We start from the raw sequence: 16,176 nt of genomic DNA, 5'->3' as shown, positions 1-16,176 counted from the left end.
CGGGGAACGTAACACAAAGCATTTAATGTGCTGCATTAATTTATGACGGGGTACAGTGATCCCTCGCTATATCGCGCTTCGCCTTTCGCGGCTTCACTCTATCGCGGATTTTATATGTAAGCATATTTAAATATATATCGCGGATTTTTTGCTGGTTAGCGGATTTCTGAGGACAATGGGTCTTTTAATTTCTGGTACATGCTTCCTCAGTTGGTTTGCCCAGTTGATTTCATACAAGGGACGCTATTGGCAGATGGCTGAGAAGCTACCCAACTTACTTTTCTTTCTCTCTCTTGCGCTGACTTTCTCTGATCCTGATGTAGGGGGTGTGAGCAGGGGGGCTGTTCGCACACCTAGACGATACGGACGCTCGTCTAAAAATGCTGAAAGATTATCTTCACGTTGCTACCTTCTGTGTGCAGCTGCTTCGTGAAGCGACATGCTGCATGGTGCTTCGCATACTTAAAAGCTCAAAGGGCACGTATTGATTTTTCACTGTTTGTTTTTCTCTGTCTCTCTCTCTCTCTCTCTCTCTCTCTCTCTCTCTCTCTCTCTCCCTGCTCCTGACGGAGGGGGTGTGAGCTGCCGCCTTCAGCTTCGCATACTTAAAAGCCAAACAGCCCTATTGATTTGTTTGCTTTCCTCTCTGTTTCTGACATGCTCTGCTCCTGACGCGCACTCCTTTGAAGAGGAAGATATGTTTGCATTCTTTTAATTGTGAGACAGAACTGTCATCTCTGTCTTGTCATGGAGCACAGTTTAAACTTTTGAAAAAGAGACAAATGTTTGTTTGCAGTGTTTGAATAACGTTCCTGTCTCTCTACAACCTCCTGTGTTTCTGCGCAAATCTGTGACCCAAGCATGACAATATAAAAATAACCATATAAACATATGGTTTCTACTTCGCGGATTTTCTTATTTCGCGGGTGGCTCTGGAACGCAACCCCCGCGATGGAGGAGGGATTACTGTAATTGATTAAACATTGATTTTAGGAAGAAGTTTAGTTTACGACATTCTACTTTAATTATGAAGTAAACTATGAGAATAAAGTGGAAATGTCGACTTTAATCTCAACATAAACGGCGAGAATAAAGTGGAAATGTCGACTTTAATCTCGACATAAACGGCGAGAATAAAGTGGAAATGTTGACTTTGTTCTCGACATATAGTTTGTTTTTTTCTTCCCAGCATAGCTTAGCTTCAAGCAAGGTCCATATTAATGCAGTTTGCCTAAATGATGGTTCAGTTGGTAAAGATGTCATCACCAAGTTGCACTTGTTGTATTTTATTTTAATTTTTTTTTAATTTGGTGAATACTGTGTAATGCACCTGGGCTTGAAGTCTTGAAGTAATAGTGCAACTATCAGTAATAATAGTATTATTTATTTTATTGTTATTACTTATTAGTTTAAATATTATGCAGTTTAATGATGATAAAGTTGTTTAAAAAGTCACTTTAACGTGTCAGTGGACAGAGATTGTTAACATTAACAGAAAGTGTAGTTGGTTTACAAAAAATATTTACTATTTATTCCTTTTCTAAGACATATTCGGTGCGATACAATTTTTGACAAGCACTTCTGGATATTTTACTAAGTCTAAATGCCTCTTTGTATGGTTGAAAATATGTTGTCAAAATTATAGTTTGTTTTTGCAAAATTTGTTCAATAAAAAGGTTCTATATTTTGACTGCATCTGTCATGCAATGTGATACCTTCTCCATTAGTGCCACCCCCTTGAAAACTATCACTTTATGGGGCAATGCAAAACTGTATTAATACTTGTGTGCACATTAAAATGTTTTTTTTTGTTCAATGTACAATACTCTTGACAGTGGAATAGGTTATTCTTAGCCAGTAGCAGCATTATTTTACTGTTTTTAGTATCATTCCAAGATATTCTGTATTTAATGAACCCGCAAGGATTTAATTACAAGTATATACAGTCATGGCTGAAATTATCAGCACCCCAGGAATTTTCCCAGAAAATGCACCATTTCTCCCAGAAAATTGTTACAATTACAAATGTTTTGGTATACACGTTTATTTCCTTTATGTGCATTTGAACAACACAAAAAAGAGAAAAAAAGCCAAATCTGACATTTCACACAAAACTCAAAAACCGGGCCGGACAAAATTATTGTCACCCTCAACTTAATATTTGGTTGCACGCCCTTTGGAAAAAATAACTGAAATCAAGCGCTTCCTATAACCATCAACAAGCTTGCTACACCTCTCAACTGGAATTTCTGACCACTCTTCTTTTGCAAACTGCTCAAGGTCTCTCAGATTTGAAGGGCACCTTCTCCCAACAGCAATTTTGAGATCTGTCCATAAGTGTTCAATCGGATTTAGATCCGGACTCATTGCTGGCCACTTCAGAACTCTCCAGCGCTTTGTCTTCAACCATTTCTGGGTACTTTTAGAGGTATGTTTGGGGTCATTGTCCTGCTGGAACACCCATGACCTCTGACACAGACCCAGCTTTCTGACACTGGGCCCTACATTGCACCCCAATATCTTTTGGTAGTCTTCAGATTTCATGATGCCTTGCACACAGTCAAGGCATCCAGTGCCAGAGGCAGCAAAACATCCCCAAAACATCTTAGAACCTCCACCATGTTTGACTGTAGGTACTGTGTTCTTTTCTTTGTAGGCCTCATTCCGTTTTCTGTACACAGTAGAATGATGAGCTTTACTAAAAAGCTCTACCTTGGTCTCATCTGACCACAAGACATTCGCCCAGAAGGATTTTGGCTTCCTCAAGTACATTTTGGCAAACTCCAATCTGGCTTTTTTATGTTTCTGTGTTAGCAGTGGGGTCCTCCTGGCTCTCCTGCCATAGCGTTTAATTTCGTTCAGATGTCGACGGATAGTTTAAGATGACACTGTTGCACCCTGAGTCTGCAGAACAGCTTGAATATGTTTTGAAGTTGATTGGGGCTGTTTATCCACCATTCGGACTATCCTTCGTTGCAGTCTTTTATCAATTTTTCTCTTCCGTCCACGTCCAGGGAGATTAGCTACAGTGCCATGTGTTGTGAACTTCTTAATTATGTTGCGCACAGTGGACAAAGGAACATGAAGATCTCTGGAGATGTACTTGAAGCCTTGAGATTGTTGATATTTTTCCACAATTTTTGTTTTCAAGTCCTCAGACAATTCTCTGCTCTTCTTTCTGTTCTCCATGCTTAGTGTGGCACACTCAGACACACAAGAGAAAGGTTGATTCAACTTTTCTCAATTTTAACTGGCTTCAGGTGTGATTGCTGTATTGCCAGCACCTGTTTATTGCCACAGGTGAGTTCAAACAAGCATCATATTCTTGAAATAAAACGATTTACCCACAGTTTTGAAAAGGTGCCAATAGTTTTGTCCGGCCCATTTTTGGAGTTCTGTGTGATATGATGTCAGATTTGGCTTTTTTTCTCTGTTTTTTTGTGTTGTTGCTGGGAGAAATGGTGCATTTTCTGGGAAAATTCCATGGGTGCCGATAATTTCGGCCATGATTATACAAGTATATTTAAAGCATGAGCAGCAGAACAAGGGTTCAGAAAAAGAAGGAAAAGGCAGCCAAAGCTTCATCAGAGTCTATACCAGTCTCAAGTTCACGATATGGCTTGCCAGAGAATGACTTTGAAAAGACAGATGAAGGAATGCATCTACCAGAACTTGATGCTGCAGCATTGGCTCCAGTTGAGAGCAACAGAATTTGCTGATTATCGATTATGGATTATCGAAACTAAGCATGGTCTCTCTATCCCCTCTGTTAACTACTAACAACACTCCCAGTGACTCAACAGCATCAACTCTAACAAGACTCGCAACTCCTCTGCCTTTCTCGATCTTGCCTGTACTTTATTTTCAGTATCATGCATCATAACACGGAGTACAGGCAAGATCGAAAATACAAACATGTTCAAATGACAATTCATGTTCAAATAGCATAGCATTTTCAATTAGTGATTTTTCATGTATGAATGTCTGTGTGCATGCGCAAGAGAGGCAAAGACAGATTCAATCTCATTCAAGTGGTTACAGTAATCCCTCACTACTTCGCGGTTCACTTACTGCGGATTCACGACTTCGCGGGTTTTTAAATACAAGTGATTGCCCGCCTATCGCGGAAGTTATGTTCCAGACCCATCAGCAACAGGAGAAAATCCGCGATATAGAAAGACCATATAAATAAACATTTTTATAGTTTAAGCCTTAAAATACCCATCCCACATGCTTTAAACACATGTAAACTTATAAAACACACTTTGTTAACACATATGATATGTGGATGTCAGGCTAAGGATATGAGTAACATCTCACTATTATAAAACATTTTAACTTCACGCAAGACAAGACACTGAGACAGGAAAATTGGTGATGTACAGGCTTAAAATTATTGACACGCACAGCGACAAGCAGCACAAAGCCAGCACAAAGTCCACTTCTCCTTAGCATTCATTCAGTTCCCCACCCCCTTGACAATGCGAAGTGGCAGGAGCGTACTGCGCTTCCGGGGAGGGGGGGTTTGAGCGAAGGTGCGTTCAGCTCTCACACACCCACACACACACACACACACACACACACACTCCTCCTTCCGAACGCGCAGAGCGACAAGCAGGCATTTTGGCAGAAGCAGCACAAAGTCCATTTCTGCTCAGCGTGAGTTCAGCTGCCCCCCTTCACAAAGCGAGTGCAGACACATTGACGTCTGATCGCTGCGTGCAGTGTGCAGTGTTGGTCTGAGGTGTTTAAGAATGTAGAAAGTGTTTAAGAGCATAGGAAGTGTTTATAAGAGCATGGGAAAGGTTAACAAGAGAGTGAGAAAGGTTTATAAGAGTGTGGGAAGGGTTTATAAAGCCTTAAAATATGTATAAATAATAAAATAAATATAGGTCGCTACTTCGCGGATTTTCACCTATCGCGGGGGGGCTCTGGAACGTAACCCCCACGATAGGTGAGGGATTACTGTACTGGAATATAAAATAAACACTTTCGCAAAGGTATAAGGAAACAAGTGTGCCTTTATTCAAGAGCAAAACTGAATAACAAAAAATTCAAGTGACAATAAGATACCAAGAAGACATGATTCACCAGCATTTGTGTGTCTGCTTATATCCCTTCAGCTATATATCTTTTACAGTTAGCAAAACTTTACACCAGTTGTTACAGACTGAAATCAAAGGCTTCTTCTTTTTGGGCACATACACCATCAGCATGGCACATCCAGATCTAAACACTAGCATGGAGAGTTGTTCATGTACTAAGTTGACTTTAGCTGCAGGTGGAAGTCCCATTTTACTTATGGTGCCAAGAAGTTTGTCATGGTGCAGCAGCCTATAAGCCAGCGAAAGCACAGTGAAGAAGCTGTCTGTTGTTATGGTTCTGATTTTTGTCCAGAAACGGTTCCATAAGCTTTATGACCACAGACTCAGAAAGTCTTTACCCTGAGTTGTAACTCAAAACACAGTTCTCAACAAAACATTGCCAGATCGTAACAAATCTCAAAACTCAGAAAGGGACAGGCAAGTTGGATGTACCACGTGAACGTCACTGACAGAATAAAACTGAATACTTTTAAAAGTAGCCAAAAATTACACCAGGTGTTACAGACTCAAATTAAATGTATCTTATTATATTATAGTAATAATTATAGCAGCTCACTACTCAAAACGCAGAGTGCCCGGCCTCAGTCCTGGAACCTCTGGGTTGTAAGGCAGCAGTTCTTAACTCTGCACCATTCAAGAATGCACATCAGCTTCCTGTTAATTGACATTTGAGCTTGGGTTTTTAACTCATTGACAGCAACATGTAAATCAATTGATTTTTCTTTCTTTGGTTATATTCTTGAATAAAGGCGCATGTGTTTATTTGATATTTGGACTAAAGTCTTCACACATTATATACTTCATTATTAGTATAAAATGGAAGAAGTTTCTGCTTTAGGTATACGTGTTTAGCATTTCTTGTCTTGCATTTCCTGACATCCTACACTTACCCAGATCATTGTAGACAAGGAACACACATGAAATGTATGTATTCCAAATAACAATATATTATTTACCCAATACAACTCCAGGCAGCTCATTGCCAGATAAAGAGACTTGAGCTCTGAGAATTTTGCGATGGACTCAGCAAAATAGCTGGATAGAATAGCAGGCTGCTTGTGCTGATCGACACATTTGCAAAACAAAAGACGCTGATGGAGAGGTGCAAAGGAAGGTGCAAAGGTGGCCTGGGATTACGTGTTTTTTCATAGGCTTCAGGGATTCTAGCGTTAACCTCATACCCTAGGTTTATCACATCTGGACTGTACTATCACAATTCTAATCTTTAATACACTGCTCTTGGTGTTTTGTTTTGTTTTGGACACGCTCTGTCTCTTGGCATGTCAGAGGACTGGGACTTTGAGAAGTGTGGTCTAGCCACACTTGGGGAGGCAAAATGGGGGAGGGCTGGTGGGAAGAAAGAGAGCAAGCTACTTCTTATCTATCCTTTCTAGCATGACAACTATAAGTGCCAACATGATAATAGAATTCACAGCCTCAATTCTCTGCAACAGTATGAAATCAAGGTTAAAGCTATTGTATGAAACAACATACTACTTTTACTTAAGTTTATAAAATTTCCTCGGATGTCCAGATGCAGTGTATTTTCTCACTTAACAGTTCTAAATGCCAAGGTAGTGTTTTTGCAGGAGGCACACTTGATAAATAAGGACCAGTTTCAGGTGCAAAGAGATTAGATTGGCCAAATATTTAACTCCAGCTATACAATGAAAACTAGAGGTGTCGGAATCTATATAACAAAATAATATCATTTGCAGTATTAGTTGTAGTATTTAATCCTGAAGGGCAGTATGTCATGGTGATGTGTAATTTATTTCAATATAAAGTAATTTTGATAAATACGCATCTAAATTGGATGATAGAGATTTCATCCAAAATATATTTGCATCTATTCCTATTGAGAACACTCATAAAATTATAATGATTGGAAATTTTAATTGTGTTTTAATTTTAGACATGGGCAGGCCTTCAACTACAGTGCGTCTAACACTGCAAAAATAATCACACAGTTTATAATAGATCATAACTTATCAGACCCATGGAGATTTTTAAATCCAAACTCAAGAGCATATTCCTTCTCACCAGTACATCACAGTTACTCAAGAAATTATTATTTCTTTATTGATAATAATTTATTGCCCACTATCAAATCTTGCAAGTTCAATGCTATTGTTCTTTCCGATCACTCCCCTCTGAAAATGTAGCTTAAATCACATTTCACCTACACACACATCTCGTACCTGGCATTTTAATCCCCCAATCATTGACTGATGAGAACCATACAGAGTTCATCTCTGAGCAAATTGATTATTTTCTAGAGACAAATGTATCCTCAGAGGTCTCTGCAGGAATACTATGGGAAACTCTGAAGGCTTTTTTAAGAGGACAGATTATTTCATATCTTTCCCATAAAAATAAATTGGAAACCAAGAAGGTGTCAGAACTGATCAATGAAATGATCCGAATAGATCAATAATCTGGCAGGTTATAGGTAAAGATAGGTTTTGCAATTGAAGATAAAATCATTGATCATAAAAATATAACCCACACATTTCAAGACTACTGTTAATCCTTATATTCTACCCAGTTTTTATAGATGACAACACACACCCTAATGAGTTTTTTGATGCATTACAAATACCACAGCAAGATATACTTAGTGCAGAGGAGCTGGATAAACATCTGACACTCTCAGAATTACTGCACACTATAAACTCACAAAAGTGTGGAAATATAGCAGGCCCTGATGGATACCAAGTAGAATTTTATAACTATTATTAGCAACATTTATCGAAGCTAGAGACAATAAAATTCTACTTCAAAGTTTTTGCTAAACATTATTTACCATCTTCCCAAAGAAAAATAAGGACTTATTACAATGTGTGTCATACAGACCAATTTCACTTCTGAATAATGATATTAAAATACTTTCCAAAGTTCTACCTAGAAGGATTGAGAAGTGCTTCCCTCTGTAATATCACAAGACCAAACTGGATTTATTAAAAGGTAGACGCTTAGCTTCTAATCTTCTACGTTTGTGTAATGTAATATACTTACCAATAAAATTGAATGCACCAAAGACCTTATTATCTTTGAATGGAGAAAAAGCATTTGACATGGTTGAGTGGGACTACCAGTTCACCACATTGCACAAATGTGCATTTGGCCCAAATATATGTGCATGGATCAAACTACTCTATACCAGTCCAGAAGCCTCTGTTTGCATTAGCAACATTATTTCAAATGACTTCAAACTAGAATGTGGTACTCGACAAGGATGCCCCCTGTCATCATTGCTCTTTGCAGTTGACTTTGATTTATTGGCCATTTACTTTTGAAATGTATCAGAGATTAAGGGGATTACCAGAAAAGGACTTGAACAGAAAATATCACTATAGGCAGATGATATGGTACTGTATATATCAGACCCCCAAACATCTGTACCAGCAGTCCTCAATGCACTAGCATAATTTCAGAAGGTATCTGGACTAAAAATTAATTTGAATAAAAGTATGCTTTTTCCAGCGAACTCTGTAGCACACAGTATTTGACTGGACACCTTCCCAATTACTTTAGCAGATCAGTTCAAATACCCAGGGATAAACATCTCAAGTAAATATAAAGGCCATTTTCAACAAAAGTTTGCTACCTGCATTGAAAAAATTAAACAAGACGTGAAAAGATGGTCTACGCTCCATCTCACATTAGCAGAGAGAATCAATACTGTCAAGATAAACATCCTTCCCAAGCTTCCATTTCTATTTCAGAATATCCCCATATACATTACCAAATTGTCCTTTAAAAAATTAGGTTCAATTAAAACCTAATTTATTTGGAATTTGAAACATCCACACATCCAAAGGGCGACTCCTCAATGACCTAAAGCAGAAGTGGGTATGGCACTACCTAACTTTAAATTTTATTACTCTGTGGCAAATATACAAGCTATAAATACCTGGACATCGACACGAATTGATGAATTTACACAAGACTGGACTGCCATAGAAATAAAATCTTGCTGTGCCTCTTTATATGCCCTACTTTGTGCCCCAGTAAATACAAATTATCGTCAATATACTGATAATCCAATTGTCATTCAATCACTCAGAATATGGAACTAATGTGGGAAGCATTTTAAGACAGAGAAGCTCTTATCTGTCACACTTACCCTCTGCTGCCTGGAAAACATCCGGGATTAAAACACTTATAGATTTGTATATAGATATTGTCTTTGCATATTATGAACAATTACGCTTCAAATTTAACTTTCCATCAACACAATTGTTTCACTACTTTCAAATCAGAAACTTTGTTATAAGGAACCTGCCCAACTTTCCTCACCTCCCACCTATTTCTGTTCCATAGGCAATACTGATCAGTCTAGAACACTCAGATAGCATATCAACAATATACCAAAACATTTTAAAGTCCCTTTCTTTCAAAGATCCTATGGTACATTGGGGAAAGGATCTTTCACTTGACATCTCTGAAAAGGAATGGAAGGCAGTCATGCATAGAATACACTCCTGCTTCATATGTGCAAAGCATTCATTCATCCAACTTAAAATCTTTTATCATGCACATTTATCTCATTTTAAATTGTCCAAAATGTATCCAGGGTAAGATTCAACATGTCAGCGTTGCAGTCTAACTGTAGCCTGACTATGCTTCATGTTTTGAGTATATACCAAATTAACATCATTCTGAAGAAACATTTTTGAATGCCTATCAGACAGTCTTGGTGTTACAATCACTGCCAAATCATTAACAGCTGTTTTTGGTGTACTCCCAGATGAGCTCAAAGCAGAGGAGGACAAATTGATTGTAATTGCTTTTATCTCACTAGTAGTACTTAGACTTACCTTGCTCAACTGGAAGAATCCCTGCCCACCTGTTATAAGTCAGTGGGTATATGTTGTTCTATACGATTTGAAAATGGAAAAAATCTAATTCTCACTTAGAGGACCTGTTCAAAACATTTTTAAAATATAGCAAGATGTATTTAATAAAATATTAGAATAAGCATTTATCTCAGGGGGAAAAAGGACATTCTCCTTTATTTGTTGTTTTACAGATTTGCTCTTGTTGTACAGATTGCTTTTCTCTCTTTCTCTTGGACGGGGGTTGAATTTTGACTTGTTAAGTTTGACTTAATTAAATGGAGTGTTGTTTTATAAAATCCATACAATTAAAAGAAAAGATTTGTGTAATGCTGCTTAGAGCACTAAAGTTTTGGTAATCATAACTGAATTTGATTTCTAAAACGGTTAGTTATTTTAAAATGTAATGTAGAAATACAGTTGTACACCTTGTTGAGTAACTTAACAATTAATGACAAGTGTGGAATGGGGGATTGGAGAAATGTAGAACTTTTTGAGTAAGGCATATATATGTGACCTGGGGTCAAAAAAGATGAATAAGAAACAAATGAGAAGTTGTTTAGTACAGATTTTTAATACCATTTTTCTAGGTTTCTTATATAGGTCTCTGCTTATGCTAAGGCTTTAATTCTTGACAGCTTAGACTCTTCCTCTGCTTGGGTAGCATGAATTGATAATAAGATATTGGTATAATACAACCTTCATTTAACAGTTACTGAATCATTTGCCCTGTTATTTTAATAGTTTCTTATTAACAGGAAAATACCGTATCTAGTGGTTGCCATAGAAAATCCATAGATTTACATCACATGACATAGTGATGTGGTCTTACGATTTGTCCTGGTTTCTTGTAGAAAATGAGGGTAGTGAAAAAGCTATACTGTGATGGCAATGATACACAATATGTAATTCAAATGTGAACATTTACTACAGTGGTAAAATGAAGCGCACTTTAAATCTTTTTTAAAGAGGATAACAGACATCACTAATCATGACAGCAGTTATTAAAGTAAAATATACAGCAAGATTTAGATTTTCAATTTAGTGAGGATTAATTGAAAGAATTACGTCACATATATAGAATCGTAATCTTGCTTGTCAGCATGAGATAGCATCTCAAAATATGAAAGAAATAACCATCTAGATGTAAAAGTATATGACAAAATGAAAAGTGCATCCACTGACAAATTATTGTTTGGTTTTCTTATATTTATTTTAGTGAGTACAGCAATTGTAAATTGAATATAACCACCTTCTTCTTTTTTTGGCTGCTCCCGTTAGGGGTTGCCACATCAGATCATCTTCTTCCATGTCTTTCTGTCCTCTGCATCTTGTTCTGTTACACCCATCACCTGCATGTCCTCTCTCACCACATCCATAAACCTTCACTTAGGCCTTCCTCTTTTCCTCTTCTCTGGAAGCTCTATCCTTAGCATCCTTCTCCCAATATACCCAGCATCTCTCTTCTGCACATGTCCAATCCAACGCAATCTCGCCTCTCTGACTTTGTCTCCCAACCGTCCAACTTGAGCTGACCCTCTAATGTACTCATTTCTAATCCTATCCATCCTTGTCACACCCAGTGCAAATCTTAGCATCTTTAACTCTGCCACCTCCAGCTCTGTCTCCTGCTTTCTGGTCAGTGCCACCGTCTCCAACCCATATAACATAGCTGGTCTCGCTACCATCCTGTAGACCTTCCCTTTCACTCTTGCTGATACCCGTCTGTCACAAATTAATCCTGACACTGTTCTCTACCCATTCCACCCTGCCTGCACTCTCTTTCACCTCTCTTCCACAATCCCCATTACTCTGTATTGCTGATCCCAATTATTTAAACTCATCCACCTTAACCAACTCTACTCCCTGCAACCTCACCATTCCACTGACCTCCCTCTCATTTACACACATGTATTCTGTCTTGTTCCTACTGACCTTCATTCCTCTCCTCTCTAGAGCATATCTCCACCTCTCCAGGGTCTCCTCAACCTGTTCCCAACTATCGCTACCGATCACAATGTCATCAGCAAACATCATAGTCCACAGGGACTCCTGTCTAATCTCGTCTGTCAACCTGTCCATTACCATTGCAAATAAGAAAGGGCTCAGAGCCAATCCCTGATGTAATCCCACCTCCAACTTGAATGCATCCGTCACTCACATCACTTGTGAATTTCCCATTGGGATTAATAAAGTATCTATCTATCTATCTCTATCACTCCTACGCAGACCTCACCACTGTCACACTTCCCTCGTACATATCCTGTACAACTCTTGCATACTTCTCTTCCACTTCCGACTTCCTCCTACAATACCACAGCTCCTCTCAAGGCACCCAGTCATATGCTTTCTCCAGGTCCACAAAGACACAATGTAACTCCTGCTAGCGTTCTGTATACTTCTCCATCAACATCCGTCCATCTATCCAGTATCCAACCCGGTATATCCTAACTACAGGGTCACGGGGGTCTGCTGGAGCCAATCCCAGCCAACACAGTGCGCAAGGCAGGAAACAAACCCCGGGCAGGGCGCCAGCCCACCGCAGTCCATCAACATCCTCAGAGCAAACATTGCATCTGTGGTGCTCTTTCTTGGCATGAAACCATACTGCTGCTCACTAATCATCACCTCCCTTCTTAACCTAGCTTCCACTTCTCTTTCCCATAACTTCATGCTGTGGCTCATCAGTTTTATCCCCCTGTAGTTACTACAGCTCTGCACATCCCCCTTATTCTTAAATATCGGCACCAGTACATTTCTTCTCCTCAGGCATCCTCTCACTTTCCAAGATTCCATTAAATAACCTGGTTAAAAACTCCACTGCCATCTCTCTTAAACACCTCCATGCTTCCACATATTACTCATTTAAATTATCCTTTATATTATCCTTCCCGGGCAGCACAGTGGCGCAGTGGGTAGCACTGCTGCCTCGCAGTTAGGAGACCCGGGTTCGCTTCCTGGGTCCTCCCTGCGTGGAGTTTGCATGTTCTCCCCGTGTCTGCGTGGGTTTCCTCCAGGTACTCCGGTTTCCTCCCACAGTCCAAAGACATGCAGGTTAGGTGCATTGGCGATTCTAAATTGTCCCTAGTGTGTGCTTGGTGTGTGTGTGTGTGCGTGCCCTGCGGTTGTCTGGTGCCCTGCCCGGGGTTTGTTTCTTGCCTTGCACTCTGTGTTGGCTGGGATTGGCTCCAGCAGACCACCGTGACCCTGTAGCTAGGATATAGCGGGTTGGATAATGGATGGATGGATTATCCTTCCCTGTTTTCTTACTACTAAAATTCAGAACAGACCACTTTGGGTTACCTTTCATATTATTTGTGATATTCTTCAGGAACTTTTCACATTTTGGCATTTCAAACATTGTTTTCATGTGATTGTCTCAGGTTCTTATAAGCAATACAGTCAGTTCTAGAGTTATTTCTGTTGTGTATCATTTCTTTTTATTTTTAGTATTTCTGCTATGAAATTCAATTTATGGACTGTTATTTCTAACTTCTACTTACTCTCTTTAAATTAGTAATTTGAATATTACAATATATTTAATTTTACAGATATGAGCACAATGCAGTATATGGGATGAAGCCATCAGTGGGGTGTTACAAAATGCTGCACAAAGACAATAGGAGCATAAAATATAAATACAAGATGAGTGATGATAATCTATAGGAGACTGTCTGTCTGTGTAAAGGATTTATGTGCTTTACATTGATATAAACATTCTCATTAACTGGGAAGAACAAAGAGGTCAATCAGTTAAAAACACAAATAAAATATTATTTTGTCAGAGCTGTCATGTCATTTTCTAACCCACTTAGTCCTGAACAGGGTTGTGGACGTAGACAAGCACATAGCACAAGAGCAGACTTTCAGAGCAGACCATCTTGACAGTTCTGCATCTAAGCCTGTAACCTTGCTCTTAGAAACAGATCTGCAAAATTAGCAGTCATTTTTTTGTATGCATTTTTTTCTGATGTATCAGTGAAAGTTAGATTCACACCAGCTCTGTCCAAAAAGGCTTATCCACATTGTTATTGATGTTGCTTGTCTTACCCACTCGGAAAGTAATACAAACTATATGAATGCCTCATACTGGTACAGACCTGCTGCCATTTACCCTAATAAAGAAGTCACCTACAAGCTCAACCCCATGTTGTCAAGGGTTGGGATTAAATGTAGCAGACTGATGCTACTTCATCTGCCCTAATAACCTAATGTTATCAGAGAAATTCCCTAGCTTCATAAGGTAATCAAAATAGAAGCAGGACATCTTTAACTTGATTTGATCCCATAGAATAGTGCACACTTCTTACGTTATTTTTTATCTCTGTTAGCAACCCACGTATCTCTGCCTCCCTGTTGCCCTCCTTTATTTCTTTTTTCATACAATCTACCTTTATAAAGGAAATTTGGGTGAAGTCTTTCGATTTGTTGTTTGCAGCACATGATGAGTATATCTTTCACAATTTTGGTTACCCATGATAAATTTTAACAGTAAGAAAGTGATTACCCTGTTGTTTCACCAGCTGCCTTGATGCCCTCATCACCTGCTTGTCCTCTTTCTCTTTCCAGTTGTCAGTGGGTATGTGCATTTCTGCTGTAACCTGCTATGAAAAACACCAAGCAGCCTGCACTTGCACAATAGTAAAAATTGAAAAATAGCCCTCCCAAAAGTTACAAAATGTACAAAAATCACTGCACCATTTTAACTTCACATATTGATTGGATAACTTGCTTTGAAGTATTGGAGACACATTATTAAAAAAAAAAAAACTTGAATGAATGCACTCTATTGAACGCCATTTGAATCACATCAGCACCACACATGTTATCCTGCAATATACTGGAATTTAATTTGTGAGCTTGATGATTCTTTTACAACTGATGCTATTGGGACAGGCCCTGGCCAACCAAAACCATAGCCAAAAATAGTGATTTTAAAAAATGAATGGGTGGAGTATGTTATGAAAGAGGACAATCAGTATCATCTTGGTTCTCTTTAATGCCTACTTCAATCATGTTTGTTTGGTAAATGTTTGATTTTTGCATTCACATCTTATAAAAATATCTCCTATAAATAAACAGAATTTTGTAAATGTGATGAATTGAACCTTTTTTTTTTTTTTTTTTAGAGATTACATCTCAGATTTTTCTGATGACAGCATTTATGCTGTTCAACCACCAGCAGTGAGCCGGAAGTCCACAGAGATATTTGAAAACCATATTCAAGCTGGAAAGAGTCTGATACAATCACTGTGCAAGAAGGATGTCTTCATATACCGAGAATACATCAAAAATAGATATATGTAGCAAGGTGTGGAAGGCCAGTAAGCTCTGTAGACAGAAATAACACTGTATGTATGTAACTGATATCATAGTAAAATTAACATTTATAAGTTTACATCTGTGAATGTATATTTTATACAGCATTTTTCATTATAAACATGTTCTCAAATTACATTTATAACAGAAATAGGGCAATATTTCAAAGGAATGAAATGAAAACAATACAGTTGTGCAGAAATGTCTGTTTGCCAGTTGAACCCTTACAGTTTGCCATAAAAACAGAATATTCTGTTAATACATTTCAAACCTGTGGAAAATTTTATTCAAAATCACATTTATTCAAATCATGTACATTTTACTGTAATTGTGTTTAACATGATTCATTTTATCAAAATATCATTGAAGTAACAAGAAAAATTATAAACTGGAGAAATTGTATGGCTTAAATATACAGTATAGAAATTGGTTTTTTTACCTTTTTTCCTTTCAGTTTTTGCCAGTTACTTGTATAAATGTGTTCTTTTTAGCTTTAAGTATGGATAAGTTTGTTTTTTACTTTTTTAACATAGTATACTGTTTCAGATAATTTATTAAAAGCATGGACTTTACAGCATGCTTACAAGCTGTGCTCCAAATCAAAAAGAAGCATAAGAAGCCAAAATAACCAAAAATAAGAGTTTATTATAATAAAATTGAGGGAGGGGGAGAGATGTACATTAGGGAGTAAAGTACAAAGTAACAATGTAAAAGAGGAAAAACAAAAAGCATGATGCCAGCGTCCATAGATCAGAAACCTCTTTCTACCTGTTGGGGCAGCTGCCCACTTGCCCAAACAATAACTCTTTAAGCACTTCAATCTTCTTTCCAGTTCTCTCCTCCACAGCTTTGTTCTCTGCTGTGACCTCACCTCTGATACTTCAGCAGATGGGCTCTTGTTTATAACTCCT

General features: G+C 38.2%; 1 protein-coding gene across 1 annotated transcript in view; it reads left to right on the top strand.

Annotated features, from left to right (window-relative positions):
* The window catches only part of fig4a (FIG4 phosphoinositide 5-phosphatase a), a 280,104-nt gene extending 264,279 nt beyond the window's left edge, over positions 1 to 15,825 (top strand). Inside the window, exon 24 of the mRNA XM_028791311.2 lies at positions 15,076 to 15,825. Coding sequence (XP_028647144.2) covers positions 15,076 to 15,253 — 178 coding nt within the window. The 3' untranslated portion in view covers positions 15,254 to 15,825. The remainder of the gene's footprint in view (positions 1 to 15,075) is intronic.
* Positions 15,826 to 16,176: the final 351 nt, after the last annotated feature.

This window comes from Erpetoichthys calabaricus, chromosome 3, assembly GCF_900747795.2.
Source record: "Erpetoichthys calabaricus chromosome 3, fErpCal1.3, whole genome shotgun sequence".
In the NCBI taxonomy this organism is placed as follows: Eukaryota; Metazoa; Chordata; class Cladistia; order Polypteriformes; family Polypteridae; genus Erpetoichthys; species Erpetoichthys calabaricus.
Note: the sequence above shows the minus strand (reverse complement) of the source record. Positions and strands in the feature narration are given on the sequence as shown.